The sequence below is a fragment of the Cibotium barometz genome, chromosome 65, assembly GCF_041138505.1.
Source record: "Cibotium barometz isolate CiBa-2024 chromosome 65, ASM4113850v1, whole genome shotgun sequence".
Classification (NCBI taxonomy): Eukaryota; Viridiplantae; Streptophyta; class Polypodiopsida; order Cyatheales; family Cibotiaceae; genus Cibotium; species Cibotium barometz.
Window position 1 is genome coordinate 18,872,525 of NC_141110.1, and position 14,997 is coordinate 18,887,521.

Here is a 14,997-nt window from a genome sequence, read left to right on the forward strand (position 1 = left end):
TTAAGCATACACAAGAATTTATGTATTTTCTTACTTCCATTCATCAATTAACTTCAATAGCATTAAAAAGCCATTCCAATTAAGCTTCTCAAGCTTGAGAGGGGTTGAGAAGAGAGAAACATTGAGAAATTATGGAAAAAGATCAAAATTCACACTTTACCTTACAAATTACTTGATTCTTTGATCACGGTAGAGGCCCCCAACCAATCAATTGGTTTGGTATGGAGCCACCAATGGAGATTGAAGGAGGGAAGCTCCAATTTCTTCAATTTGGAGAGAATTTTAGAGAATAGTAAAAATTATCATTATTTGAGCATAATTCTGGCATAGTATAATTCTCCTATTTTTTAACAAAGGACTCACGTTCTATTTATGGGAGAGGGAGGCTCTAACCAAGACCAACTGATTTCTAGACTTTTCTAGATTCAGTTTGGTTAAATTTGGACCAGATTTGGACCTAGTTTGGTTCCTTTTTTATTCGGTTTGGTTCCTTTTTGATTCGGTTTGATCCAAGAGAGAGGATAGATAAAAATATCACATTATTTTTTAGTTTAAAACTCATTCAAGCATGTGAAGTAGGCGCCTCCTTGAAGGGACTCCCCTTCCTTACACGTGTCAAAATGGTATCATTATACCCAAAATATCTCATTTTTTAGTAATACTCATAGTTTTTTACTAATAAACCTTATACATAGTCAACTCTTCATCTTATGTGAGCGTTTACTCATTTTTAGGGGGATTTTTTTTATTTCTTCCATTTTTCTCCTCCACACATTTGGATGAATCTGATTGGCCCCTCAAAACCTTAATTTAAAATTTTTAGAAAATCTGGACCCCCAGGATAAGGCCTTTTAAACAGATTATAATTTATTTCGACTTCTGAAAATCTTTTTGAACTTCTGTTTTAGGGGAACTTATTTAAATACGAAGAGATATTTGTCCATCCAAAATATCCAAAATCCGAATAATGTCTCTCTAGAACATTTTCTCTCTCTAGGCCAAAACAGGTAGAAACAAGATCTTTGATATTTTTGAAGAGGGATTTGACTACAGGGGAAGATACTGGACATCCTGAGAGGCTGGGGAGGAATCTTACAGTGTGAAACGTTTAGGGAGGGGGAGGGGTATCTTGTGAGTCTCCAGCTCTCAATATTAGAATCCTTGTCCAAGTTCTGTGGGTTTCGGGGTAGAAGACACTTTATGGGTTACATCTCATTATTAGTACTTTCTCATTATGATTGAAACAAGAAAATTGCTAACATAAATCGGTGAGTGCAGAAATCATGTCTACAAAGACTCATGAAAGCTCTGTTGGTGGCAAGCTCAAAGGCAACTATGAAGAAGAGGAGGCTAGAATTCCCTGATCTGTCTACCTTGGATGTTGAATGATGGGTTGTCAAACACAACTATTCAAAAACGTGGCTAGGTGATGCAGGTGAAAATGGAGGGAGAGTCCAGGTGAGACTGATGAAATACGGTCTTGACTAGTAAAAATGAGTATTTGTGTATCATTCACTTGTATGCTACTTAATTCTACAAGAGCCTAGAGAACAAGAGAAGCTGCAAGCCATTGAACTTGGTCATTTAGCAAGCTCTTGGTCAAAAGATTATGACCCTATTCAGATTTGAAATTCCGTAGCACCTATGTAGCATATTTGAATATGAGAATAGTGGAATTAGGAGGTCACATAGTGGAGGTTGCCATTGATAGAGAACTCATCTTAGAAGCCCTCCAATTTTCGACTTCACACCCTGATACATAAAACTCATAATGGAAAGCTTGGATTTAAGCATGTACTTAAGGAATTGTCAAAGGTCAAATGCAAGAGTACCTTTCAACGTTATCATAGATCTAGTGCTTTATAAAAGCAAGCCAGTAGGCTCTATGCATGCTTTTACAAGTTAAGTACACAGACAAACACAATAGAATTAATCGAAGATCACTGTACAAGTTAGCACAACTGGAAAAGAAGATGACTGGAAAAGAAGATGACATGGAAGCTAATTTTATATAATACTTTATTTTCATTATCTTAATAAATGTGTACACAGGTGACATGCCTTATCTTATCTACATTTGTATGCTCTTCTTCACCAAAAAATGTATCCTCAATTCATAGTGATCAAGTTAAAGAGTTGAACCTTGGAGAGGAACTTGATGTGGAGCATGAAATCATTCATGATATGTATGTTTTTTAGTTTCTTTGTTTCTGTCAAGAAGTTGTTTAATTTTGAATTCGTTTCAACATGTATGTACTTAGTTATCATTATCTTTATGTTCGTCACATGTAGTTTGATTTTGAATGATAATTTATTGAATCACCAGAGTTCCTCCTAAAGGTTTGGTCGAAATAAAGGGCTCTTTTTGGAGAGGTGGTTGCCAGAGAGACCAAAAGTTCTACAAGTATATCATTTCATTGTTCAACAAGCATGGGGATATTGTTGTGGATTTGTTCTCTGGAACTGGGACACTTGGTCTAACAGCAGCGGCATATATGAATCGCAATGTGATATTCTTTTGTAGATTTAGAACAAAGCTAAACAACCTAGAATACCATTGATGCCTTCTTGTTTGGAACATCATTTCATGTTTTGATTCTTGTGTTTGTTTATTTAGATTCAGAAGCTCCTCTTACACTTAGAGCTTCAAACATTATGGACATTATTTCAGTTTCACTATTATAGACATTTGTTATAATCAATCTAGGTTTCTTTCCTTTTTTTATTAAGACTACGAAGCTCCTTTTACTATTACAGCTTCAAACATTATGGGCATTATCTCAATTTTGCTATTGGGGACATTTTCTATGATTTAAGTAGATTTATGATCTTAAACATTGCTTATTTATGAAGATATTGTCAATATTATTACATTTTATAACTTCATTTAATTTTATGTTATGCCATACATTTTTCACATTGATGAGCCAAAAGTAGTACATGGTTTGTGAATTAATTTGTTGAATTCACTATTAACTTTGCAATGTTTCTTAATAATTCTATTGGCATTGTCTCTTCTAGGCACTTCATGAAAGAGTAATCAATCACAAAACTCAAATATGCTCGCTCAATCATGCTCACAGACCCAAACCATAAAAAAAGAAAAGAAATCTGCTTGCTCAATTGTGCTCGCTTTTTGGCCATCCCTAGGTTAAAACATATCATGCTTTACAAAATATTAAAGTTCAAGTCTAAGCTTGATAAACCAAGGCCTTCCAAAATAAATTAAAATGTACACAAGCTAGCACATGTATACACAAAGCTTGTTTACAAAAATGTGTGCCAGGTAATAATAATATGCGAGTTCTCTTCAATCTCCTGAATCCTCTTCACCTATAAAATAACCAAAAATAAATTGTTAAGTATACAAACCATAACCACACACATGTTTGCCAGTTGTAAGTAATTCAGGAATAACCCTTCTATACAAACCAAACTAAAACAAACATTGGAGGCCCCAACCATACGTCAATGTACACTAAACATATTAATATGTATAATGGCATCACCCATGATATTAGCATGATTTGGCTTGACACAAAGATAATCCAAGCATCCCCGAATTATTTAAGAGGATAGAATAATATTTTTAAGAGGACTTAAAATATATTCCCGTAACACTAGAGTCCCAACTAGAGCACCACTAACCATGCTGAATTTGACTTACCAAATCTTTGCCATGGCTTTGGTGAGGAGACTATCAGGCACACGAGGAAAAGGATTTATTAATGGCAAATTCATATTGGGTGCTATTATATCCAAATGGGAGGGCATGTAATATGCCAAGGCTAGTTTGCATTGCATATGATAAGCTTGAGTGGACCTATGTCCTTCAATACTTGAAATATATACGCCCAGGTGAGCAATTCATAAATTGGATCAGTGTTCTCTTTAGCCATGATTTAGACAAGGTTTTGGTTGATGGTACCCTCTCTAAACCCTTTCCTCTCATGAGATCTATTAATAAACAAGGCATGCCCTGCCTTACTCTTTGCCATTGATGTAGATGGTCTTACTTAGCTGGTTCAGTAAAAAATGAATAAAGGGGCAATTAAAGGTATAGCTCTCTCAGGTAACATAGGATAAATAGCTTTGCAATGATACCGATGCCATGCTCAACAATGACTTCTCCTTCATTAGCCATTTCTAGCAATTCTTGGTGGTTTCTTGTAAAGCCTCTTGCTTTTGTATAAAATAGGTTTGAGAACCCAAGCTGCACCCCCCCTCCACCCCTAGATTTCAGTCTTAACTAGGGATGTGATGTGGAAAAATCTTCGTATTGCTAGGCATCCCTAGGTGTTTTGAGGTTTCTTTGCATCATAGATGGAACACGACAATCTCTAAAATTCGAGTAAGTTTGCAAAGCCTTTCTTGTCTATTGTTACCTTCTTCATATCTTCCACAGCCTTGAGGTCTTATCTCAGATGGTATATGTGTAAAAAATATAAAAACTATTCCACCACTTGTTCATAACTTGTAAGGCCAATATATTGGAGTTTGTTTTTAAACTCATTCAGCTAATCTATAATTACAAACCTTCATGGAAGGAAATTATTTTGGGTAAAGTTAATGACCTATTATTAGATACTTGGACTATTATAATAGAAGAAGCCTCATGGTCTATCCATTAAATTCATTTGCCTATTTTGTATGTTGAGCTCAGATCACTAAGCTACAAAGCCAAATTGCTAAAGCTAATCAGAAGCACCTTAAGCTGCTATGAACCAAGCTCTAAAGGATCTTCATACCCTAGCCAATGGAGCAAGTATGATTGGGCAGGATGTAACCAACAAACCTCACAACCTTTAGTAACAACATCACTACCTTCATTTAAGAGAGCAAGATTTGCTTCACTATATAGCTACTCTCACCCATGCTCAACATTTCTTGGCCAACTATAGAAATGTAGCCCTATGATTGCACGGAATATATCTCCCTAGTTTAGACATTTTTGAATTTTAACATCTTTAATTTTGTAATTCTTAGTTTACTCTTCCAAGTTTCCAAGTTTACTAGACACTAATTTCTCATCTGCTTCGCCACCACTGCTGCGCCAATAACCCTAGTTTTTCCATCCTTAATTTACTTTCTATAGTTTTTTTATTAAGATCCGATGGCCTAATTATGTGAACATAGATCCCAATATGTTTATAAATGTTGTTTTGTCATCGCTTTTAAATAATTAAAGCCTTTTTTTGGGTATTATAGGCTCATTTCAATATGGTTTTCGGTCTCATTTTACTATGGTTGGACTGCCAATTTTGCATGGCGGTGGTAGTTTTGCATGGCGACGTCTCCGTTATCTTCGGCACTTGACCTCCCCTCTTCTTCCTTCGAGAGCTCTGTCCTCATGCTCCTTCGAGAGCTCTGGGATCGTGCTCTTCGTTGCATGGCTGCTTCTTTGTGGTCTTCGAAACGCCTGCTTGCGGCTTTCGGTTCGTATGGATTTTCCTTGGTGAATCGATTCTTGCTCATGTGTCTTCATCTGCTTGGTTCTCGGTCCACTGTCGCTCTACTGCTATGTATGGTAACTGTGGTGCTGCGTCAGGTATATACCATTAAATCGATGCTTGTTTTGCATGCATTGTTATACATGTCTAAGCCATCTTCTTCCATTCGTGCATCTCACCGTCGTTGAAGAGCAAGTTCTCTTTCTTTTGTTCTTGAATCCGTGCCTCTGTCATCCCTTCTGTTACCTACCATGCTTGCTGACTGTTGTACGTTCGGCTTCTAAGAAAGCTCTATCTGAATCGAATAAGGCAAATGTCCCTCCTCGTGTGGTGACTCCTCCAGAAGGTTCTGCAGGATTGCACAGCCGGAAGGGAGTTAAATGCAGAGCTCGCTCTTCAAGTCCTGCAACCTTTTTTTCCGTTTGTTTCATTGCTTTCGTCATTTTTCTTTCCGCTGATTTGCGTTCACGCGGTGGCCACTTTACCTTGGCATTTCCTAACCTTGTCTGTGACTAATGTTTACGAATATTTAATTGATGCCGAGTGCTCTGGGCATCAACTAAATATATGCACTCATGAACGAATTGTCAATATATGTATCACTTAGTCGCAAGCCAGAAATTTTGTTTAGCAAACCTTTTCTAATGGGCGAGCCCCCGCGGCAAGTGCAGGTGGAACTGTTCGTAGGCGGCAAGGGCCCCCGCCATGTGTTCAAGGCACCTCTAAAGGGCTGGGACGAGAATCGGCTGGACCTGGAGGCCATCATGGACGCCTACAAGCTCAAGGCCCTCCACGCCTTCTCCCTTGCTGGCGGCCGTGGGAACCGGCTCCTCTTTAATCCCCGCAACGGACTCTCCCACCTCACTTACTCCGGAAAGCCCAATGTCGTTATTAGGCTGGATGGAGACCCTGCTGTGAGCACATTCAAAAACCCTACAAACTTATCATCAAGGGCCTGTTTGATTCTGATCAGCATTTTTTTTGCTTCTCTATCTTGAAGGACTCGTACCTTTTGCTGCTGGCGAAAGTTTTGTTTGGGTTCATTTTGGTTGGTGGCCTAGCCTTCTTTGCTCTCTCAGATTCACTGCCTGAATCAGTTCTCCGTTTGAAAGATTCGGCCAGAAGTCGCGTGATTGTACTGACATGCTTCATCACAATGCTTTATACTCAGCTTGTCTGGCGACCTTTGAAAAGTAGAAGGTAAATCCAGATCTTTTTATTTACATCTACCAAAGGCCCAAAGGGTCTATGAGACCAATGTGATTTGTGAGTTAACTGCGTGCCAACAAGACATGAAAAGAAAAACTAGCTACTAAAAAAAAAACAGAACCCATGTACTACGTGTACAATTGAATCAACGCAACCAATCATCATGTGGTAAGCTGGGTAGATGATGTTAATGTCAACCTCCCTTGGCCAGAGCTGCTCTGTGGTGTTCAAATATGTCCCTGGGGAGAAGAGGGTAGGCTTGAGTTCTTTTTTTTTTTTTTTTGGAAACAAGATCCTTTTATTAGTTATCAAAGAACAGCCTCAAGGCTAAATACAAACTCGCCTCCATGTACGGGGAGGGGATCAAAGAACGCATAAGGAGGAAGGATGAATTGCTCCTCTTGGCTGCTCTATGAGGAGAAGGCTATCTCATACAAGGGGTGGGGAAGGGAATAACCACATAGGTGGTTTGTAGGGCCAAGTGTGCTCACCACCACTATCGTGAGAAAAGGACTAGGTCGCCAGAGCCTCAGGAAGGCTTCCCGACGCTTTCGCATATGATCAGAACCACTCTGAAGCTTCTCCCACTGTTCACAGAGGGTATGAATGATGTCAAGCTAGATGCTCCCGATGGACTCCGCAGGCGGACTGTGGGTGCCTTCGATGGCTTTGCTGCATCGAGCTCTCCAGATGTACCGTGCGGCAATGTTGCTGTGAATCTTGACGTGAAATGAATGCTAGAGGAGTACTTCTAGGACTATCCAGATATACTTCGAGCTTATAAGCATTGAGGAAGTGGTTGGTCCATATGTATTCGAAGTACAGATATGGACGTCTTGCGATCAAGACAGATTCAAGAGGGAGGGATTGTATCTCTAGCTCTCTTCATTGTATATGTATTGGACTAGAATTGATCATTATTCTCCTCATAATGGTTACTTGGACCTGCTCTAGTTGGGTGGCAACGATGTTGGATGACCCATCCGATGGCAACGATGCCTGAATGAGATTTGCATATGGAAGCAATGATGCCAGATGACCCATTGGATGGCAACGATGCCAGATATCTTGGACTTTGCAGTCGAGTGGTCATTACGACCAAATGGCCCAGATGACTGTATTGGATTTCATAGTCGGGCGGTCATTGTGACCAGATGGCTCAGATGACTATTGGATTTTGCAGTCGGACGGTCATTGTGACCAGATGGCCGAGATGACTGAATTGGATTTTGCAGTTAGGCGGTCATTGCGACCAGATGGCCTAGATGACTATTGGATTTTGCAATCAGGTTGTCACTGCGACTAGATGGCCCATATGACTGTATTGGATCTCATAGTCGGGCAGTCAATGCGACCAAATAACTATGGAAGAACTCTCGGGCAGTCCTAGTGAGCAGATGGCCTTGAGGATAGTCTGAGCGGTTTCCTCGGGAACCAGATGGCTCAGCATGGTTTCAATGAAACGAGACATGACAATCCATGAACACGAGGATCATTACTTGTGCACTGCATACTGATGTATGTTTGAATTTCTTTGACTTTGTGTGCTGTTTTTGATGTGTGCACAATGCTTGGATTTATGGCATGTGATAGTCCACTGGGCTCCAGACTACCTGGCCAATACCTGGAATACCCAGTAGACGCGAATGATGCATACTTGTTTGTTGACTAGCTTGTGTCTAGTTTTTACAGAAGATAAGTATGCATTTTTTATGTCTAACATATGTGACATGCCATGAAGATGTACCATCAAGAACAAGGACATTAGTCAAAGAAAAGACATTGAGATGTTGCTAGATGAGCAGATGATAACACAGGTATGGGGAAAGACCAGATACACAAGCTCACCAAATGGGATTGGTACCTTGAAAATATATGGATGTACTTGATGTACCTTGAAACATATCGATATACTTGATGTACTTGGGGCATATGGATGTACTTAGAAGATATGGACATGCTTGGAACACTTGTAGTCCGTAGTTGAGGACAACTGTGATGTAAGAGGGAGAGAATGTAACTATTTGGCTCCCTCTTACAACTGCGATGTAAGAGGGAGAGAATGTAACTATTTGGCTCTTCAAGCTCTTTTTCACATAATGGAACTCTTGCCCGGACACATGCACATGTTGGTGGACACATGGGAACATGGTTCTTAAAACTGGCACAAGAAAAAGCACCAGTCTTGGTCAAAAAGCAAGAAAAAGTAAAAAGTCAACTCTGTTAACCAAGAGTTGAGAGCATCATTGGAAAGAGGACATCGAACTGGATCCAAAAGCTAAAAGCCGCTTTTTCAAAAAGCAAGGCCTTGAAGCTACAAAAGCGTAAATCAAGAACTTTGGCTATATTTGACTAATAATAAAATATTTAAAAAATAAAAAGCAAAAAGAAAGGCAAGAAGGTAAAAGCAAGGCATGGCAAAAAGCAGGGATCCCTTTCAAGTATATAAGAAGCTTGTATTTCTCTTGATGATAGAGAACAACTTTTTGAAGAAGAACTCTTTATGGATCAACCTCGTGGAGAAGAATTTGAGAGCCACCTTGAGAGACTCACCTTATGAAGAGCAAGAGCTTCATCATCATCATCTCCACCCTCTGCCTCCGCCCTACTTGCAGAGCCGCCTGCTGCTTTAGAACGACCACCGCTGCCGGCTGAGTTGCCACCCCCAAGCCGCCACCGCTTCCACCCCAGAGTCACTTCCGTCGGTTGATCCGCCGCTGCTGCTCCTATGCGGCACCACCACTGCTGCCAGTTCTGCCGCCATCCCTGTGCAGCGCTGCTGATGCCGCTTGGATCCGTCGTTGCCGCCCTTGTGTAGCGCGGCCGCCGAGTGAGCTGCCTTCTATAGCTATGTTGTCCCTTTTGTAGCGCTGTCTGCTGCCTCTTGCAACACCGCCGCCTCTTACAAAGCTGTTTTGGGCATCTAGAAGTTTGTTATTTATACATACCTCACGTGTGTTCCTCGTATGCAAGCTTGGACATGGAGAACTTGAACACGGAGCTTGAACATGAAACTTGGGCATGGAGCTTGGATATAGACCATGGGCATGGAGCTTGAACATGGAACTTGAATATGGAACTTGGACATGGAGCTTGGACATGGAGCATAGACATGGAGAACTTGGGCATAAAGCTTGGACATGGAACATAAAGCTTGGGCATGGAATTTGGACATGAACATGGAGAACTTGGACATATAGCTTGGATTTAGATTTGGACTTATACTTGATTTGGACTTGGATTCATTGGATTTGCTAGTTCTAGACGGTCCTTTCCAAGATATTAGTATGGACTTTGTTGGACCTCTTCTTGTTGCATTTGGAGTGGACTGATTCAATAAATTGTGCATGTTGATCCCATGCAAGCAAACGGCCACAATTGAAGACATTGTTCACGTGTTCATCCGCCATTGGTACCCCATCGGAGGTTTGCCAAAGAACAATAACATTAGACAGGGATCCCAAGTTTACTTCAAATTTTCGGAGAGCATTGTTGGATAACTTTGGGACCAAGTTGCATCTGTCCAGTGCATTCCATCTGCAAACAGACGGCCAAATAGAAATATACAATCAGCTGGATTTTGATGTTCTTAAATCGTATTCCCATGATAGGCGGTCCAAGTGGGAACATTATCTTCCTTTGGTTCAGGCCATTCTCAACAACATTCATTTATCTAGCATTGGTTGAACTCCATATGAGGTAGCATTTGGTCGCCGTTTCTCGTCACTTCTGACAAGAATGGTATCACCTTCCTTGGAGGCCAACAAGACCATAGGAACTTTTTCCTATAAATAGAAGCCCTCTCCTTTTGTAAAAGCTTAATGGTGTTTATGCACTGTTACTCTACTCTTGTCCTAATGAGCCATCTACATTGAATTTTTAATAATTCAATTGTTTTTGGCCTAATCCTCTCCAAAGTGAATTGGTGGCCACTATTGCTTCAAACAAGAGTAGAACCCTCAATCCCTTGGGCCAAAGGAGAGCTTACAAGCTCCATGTAAGCTAATTTTCTTACTTTGTTTACGAATTTTAATGAAAAATCTATGGTTTTCTTGATTTTTTATGTTTTGCAAATTATTGAATTAAATTCAAATGCTATGCCTTTGATGAAAAGGCCACCTCCTTCTCTTCTTTACATTCCAACCTTTCTTAATCCTAGAAAGATTAACTAAGTGATTAATTAAACTCTTCTTATTGTTTACTCTCTTGAATTTAGAAAATTATGTAGATTAGAGTTCTATAATTGGGTTAATTAAGTTAAGTGAAGAAAGATAAAAATGACTCAAGAAGAGATGTCAACTTTAAAGAAGGGGACTGGGTATGTCTTCGGATTACAAAGCAAAGACCGAAGCAAGTGAGCAAACATTGTCCAAAATTATCCTTTCGCAGCTTCGGATCCTTTTCTATCATTAAAAAGATCAATGATGTCTCTATGAAGCTTAAGCTTCCTAACAGTTGGACTATGTATAATGTTTTCCATGTTTCTTGGTTGAAACTCTACATTGGTCCAACTTTGCAGGATATTACAGATGAGCAACAACCGGACGTGGTAGACGAAGCTGAAGTTATTGAGCCTGAATAGATTCTCCTCCATAGGTGGAAGCATGGATCCGGTTGAAGACAGAGACAATTCTATACGAAGTTTCGAGACTGAGGTACCCATCACGCAGGATGGCTCGACGAAGAGTTCTTCCTCGAGTACCCCCCAGCTCGTGGCTGGACTACTTGGAAGTGATGAACCTTCCACCAAGCTAAGCAGGAGGGAATGTCATATGCACCTTGCACTGGAGTGCTATGTGACACATTGGCTCTACATCAGTGCATCATTCATCAATAGGATTTACCTTTTTAGGAATATTTTGTCGTATGCTGCGGCCCCATTGTGAGCCCCAATCCGGGACATGTCAGGCACGAGCTACGTAGTTCTGTCTCCACAACCATAGAGAGTCTGCATGTGTCAGTCCTCTTACCCACTTGCAGAATTTGTCAGATAGTGCATGTAGTAGTTAGCCATAGCTGTAGGTTGCATTAGTTGCATATAGATAAGCTTATGGGCCAGGCCATGGCATGGCCAGCCCATAAAGGGCAGCATCCAGGCAACAGGAGGGCTCGGCTGCCCTACCTATGCCCCATTTGCAGTTGGCCAGCATAAGAGCCTCATCACAGGCTGTCGGCCAGCACTAACTGCCTGTAGGCAATAGTCGACCAGCATGGCAAGGGGATGAGACTCACGAGCAGTACCAAGTCGGCCAGCAGTTAAATGCATTAAATGACATTATTTGTCCACAAGGGACTAGCTGACAAGGCTTCTATGAACCAACCAGCAACTTTTGTACATATAAAAGCATGCACATCCATCCCATTCCATCATTGAGATATTCAACAAAATTCAGCAAAGTCAGGATCAATTCCAAGCATTTTCAGGTCTCCACAAAGGGCATCTTCAGCATTCAGCCAGCATTATGTGCATCCCTCAGTTTTGGGGTTGCATAGTGATAGTGGTCATTGAAGAGCCATTCAAAGGAGCTTGCACAGCATTTGGATCAGCCTACATTTGGTCTACATCGTCCTTGCATCTGGCAGTCCTTAGTTATCATTCACACTCATTGTAAGTTCTCCAAAGATTAATATAAGCACATACTCTTGCTGTAAACCGGCCTCGGGCCTTCAGACGAAACCAAAGGGCGGTGCAAAAACAAACTTGCACACAAAACACTTCAACACTATCGAGGACCTAGAAAAGGAAAACAAACAGGGGGAGCTAGAGTGCTCCTGCAAACAGTACACGGACACCGATTGGCCCCAAAACGCAGTGGCGTCCCTTGCGGTATTTCTTTAATTGATATTAAGAGCTTTGATTACAATAAGTCTGGAAACTCAACCGTCACAATAGAACTCCTGAAGCCTGCAAAGACCCTGCGTCATGGCTTCATATCCACTCGGCATCCACAAATAATTGAGTCTGCATATAGAAGCTCTCTCCCATGATCAGGGCTGTCCCACAACCATCCATAGCCTCTCACTCTATGAACAACATCACACCCTGACACATCCAGTGCTTGTACATCACAACACAAACTCCCAAACTGTCTCCCAAAAGACATGTGGAAACATAGAGATGCCCATAACTGTAGGTCCCTCTCTTCCTTTCTAGCAGGAAGAAAACAATCTGCTCCATGAGCATGCAGCCATGCGAGCTTGCATCACTCCCATGCCAAGGAACACATCCAATTGACCTGTACTTGCAGCCGGAAACCCAAGCACACAGCTGAATTTGCAGCCAACCAAAAACAGCCCGTAAACAGTTCTCGAACCGATCTCAAAACAGTCCCGGAATCGCTCATGTTCGTAGCCACATGCACTGCCACGAAACAGTCCATAAACCCTTTCCAAAACAGTCCCGAACCAAAGCAAAGAGAAGCTGAAAGTTCCATCAGTTGAACGCCATCAACATGATGTCTGTGTTCATGTGTTCAGAACCACCAAACACCAAGCTGATGCCCCACAAGTGTGTAGGAGAGAGAGAGAAACCCACACGGCTGTGCACTTCCTGCAGCTGCCTACAGCCCTGCGCCTCCTTCCAAGAGAGGGAGAGAGAGTGAGAGGAAGAGTGAGCTAAGTCCAGCCCCCAGCTTTTCCACGAGAGAGGGAGAGCACCGACCAGCCTTCCGACAAGCAAAAGCTCCTGTAGGATGTGCGTGTACTGCAGCCGGTTCTTCCTAGAGAGAGAGAGCACACGCTTCAGGGTCCAGCCTTGCGCGCCTTGATTTTCACCAAGAGAGAAGAGTATGCAGCCCTGTGTGCCTGCAGTCTGCCCTCCGTGTGTCAAACGAGAGAGAGAGAGAGAGAGAGAGAGAGAGAGAGAGAGAGAGAGCATGTGCCTCAGCTCCAGCCTGCCTCTTGCTGTTCAGCCCTCCGCTTTTGCACCAATAGAGAAGCGCCCAAAAGCAACCCACCAGGCCCTTGTTTTCTCCCAAAAAGCAAGAGAGAGATAGAGAGAGGCGTGTCTCCCAAAAGTGGAGTAACCTCCCAAATTAGCTTTTGGCCCTTGGGCCACCAAAGGTTATAAAACCTTATAAATTAAAATCTCTTTGTCCCCTTCACACTTGGGGTTGTCCACACATGGGTTTCCTTTTTAACTCCAAACTGATGCCATTCACACTGTCCACCATGTCCCCGTGCACACCTGCATATTGTCCAGAGAAAAGCACAGGGTCGTGACATACCCCCCTCTTGAAAAATAGCAAGCGTCCTCGATTGTACTCAATGGCATAGTAAGGCATCTTATGAGCAAGGACTCCCCAAATAACAAGAACTTGGAGCAAAAGTCTAAAACCAAGTGGAAACACGTAACCTATGTTAGCCAAAAAACACGTAACCAAGTGGAAACACGTAACCTGTGTTAGCCAAAAACAAAACCATGCATCATTCTACATATGGCACACATATGCATCACACACATGCATTCGCAAACAATATCCTCCTCAAGATGCTCTACCTACTCTATAGTAACAGTCTAAGGGCTGCTCGCAAGCCTTACGCCCATGGGCATCCCGCAGGACCTATGACTTGTCGTACAACATGAGCATATGAAAGCACTCAATGCATCCAAACAATACATCCACTAAGCACTTCCCACATATGTCTCATGGCCATCCCGCAGGAGTCACACCCAGTGGTGCATCCATGCACATAATAAAGTACTTGATGTATCGTACCAATATACATGCATCACACGACACAATCTAGAGTATTACCCTATGTATTCTCAATGGTACCAGGATCCAATGGCACCAGAATACAATAATACCTCAAAAAGTGTATGCATACATGCACAAATAGAGCTCGATCCATATATCCATGAACCAAACCAACTCTAGGACTGCTCGCAAGACTTACGCCCTTCGTAGAGTCTCGAAGTGTTAGGTCAAGTTGCTGCAGACTTCGAGCTCAACCAAACCATGCCATTCCAAAGGAGACCATCTACACAAATAGCATCATCTCAATGTCCAATTGACCGATCCTGTGGTCAAGAACAGCCAGAACCATATGACAAAGATCAATGTCCCAATCTTCCTTAGTCATACCTTAGTTCCAAAGTCAAAAACCATCTCTGTTAACCATAGGTGTAGACAGAGTTATCCATAGTTGCAGTTACAGCTCATGGTACGGCCGACTGTGAACCATACCCAACTTTACCATCTCATGTGACTAGTACACAATATCATAGAAGTCCCATAAGCAGATGTACTGTCAGCTATCAATATCTTCGGGTGAATACAAAGATGTCACCAAGCGACTCCTAGATGACAATTGAGCCTGCGTGTAACAAGGGAGC

General features: G+C 41.7%; 1 protein-coding gene across 1 annotated transcript; it reads left to right on the forward strand.

Moving 5' to 3' along the window:
* The first annotated feature begins 6,039 nt into the window (after positions 1-6,039).
* On the forward strand, positions 6,040-6,654 carry LOC147603005 (uncharacterized). The gene is made up of 2 exons (XM_086797189.1): positions 6,040-6,364; positions 6,451-6,654. Exons 1-2 carry the CDS (start codon positions 6,095-6,097, stop codon positions 6,652-6,654), a joined length of 474 nt encoding a protein of 157 aa, XP_086653315.1. The 5' UTR covers positions 6,040-6,094.
* Positions 6,655-14,997: the final 8,343 nt, after the last annotated feature.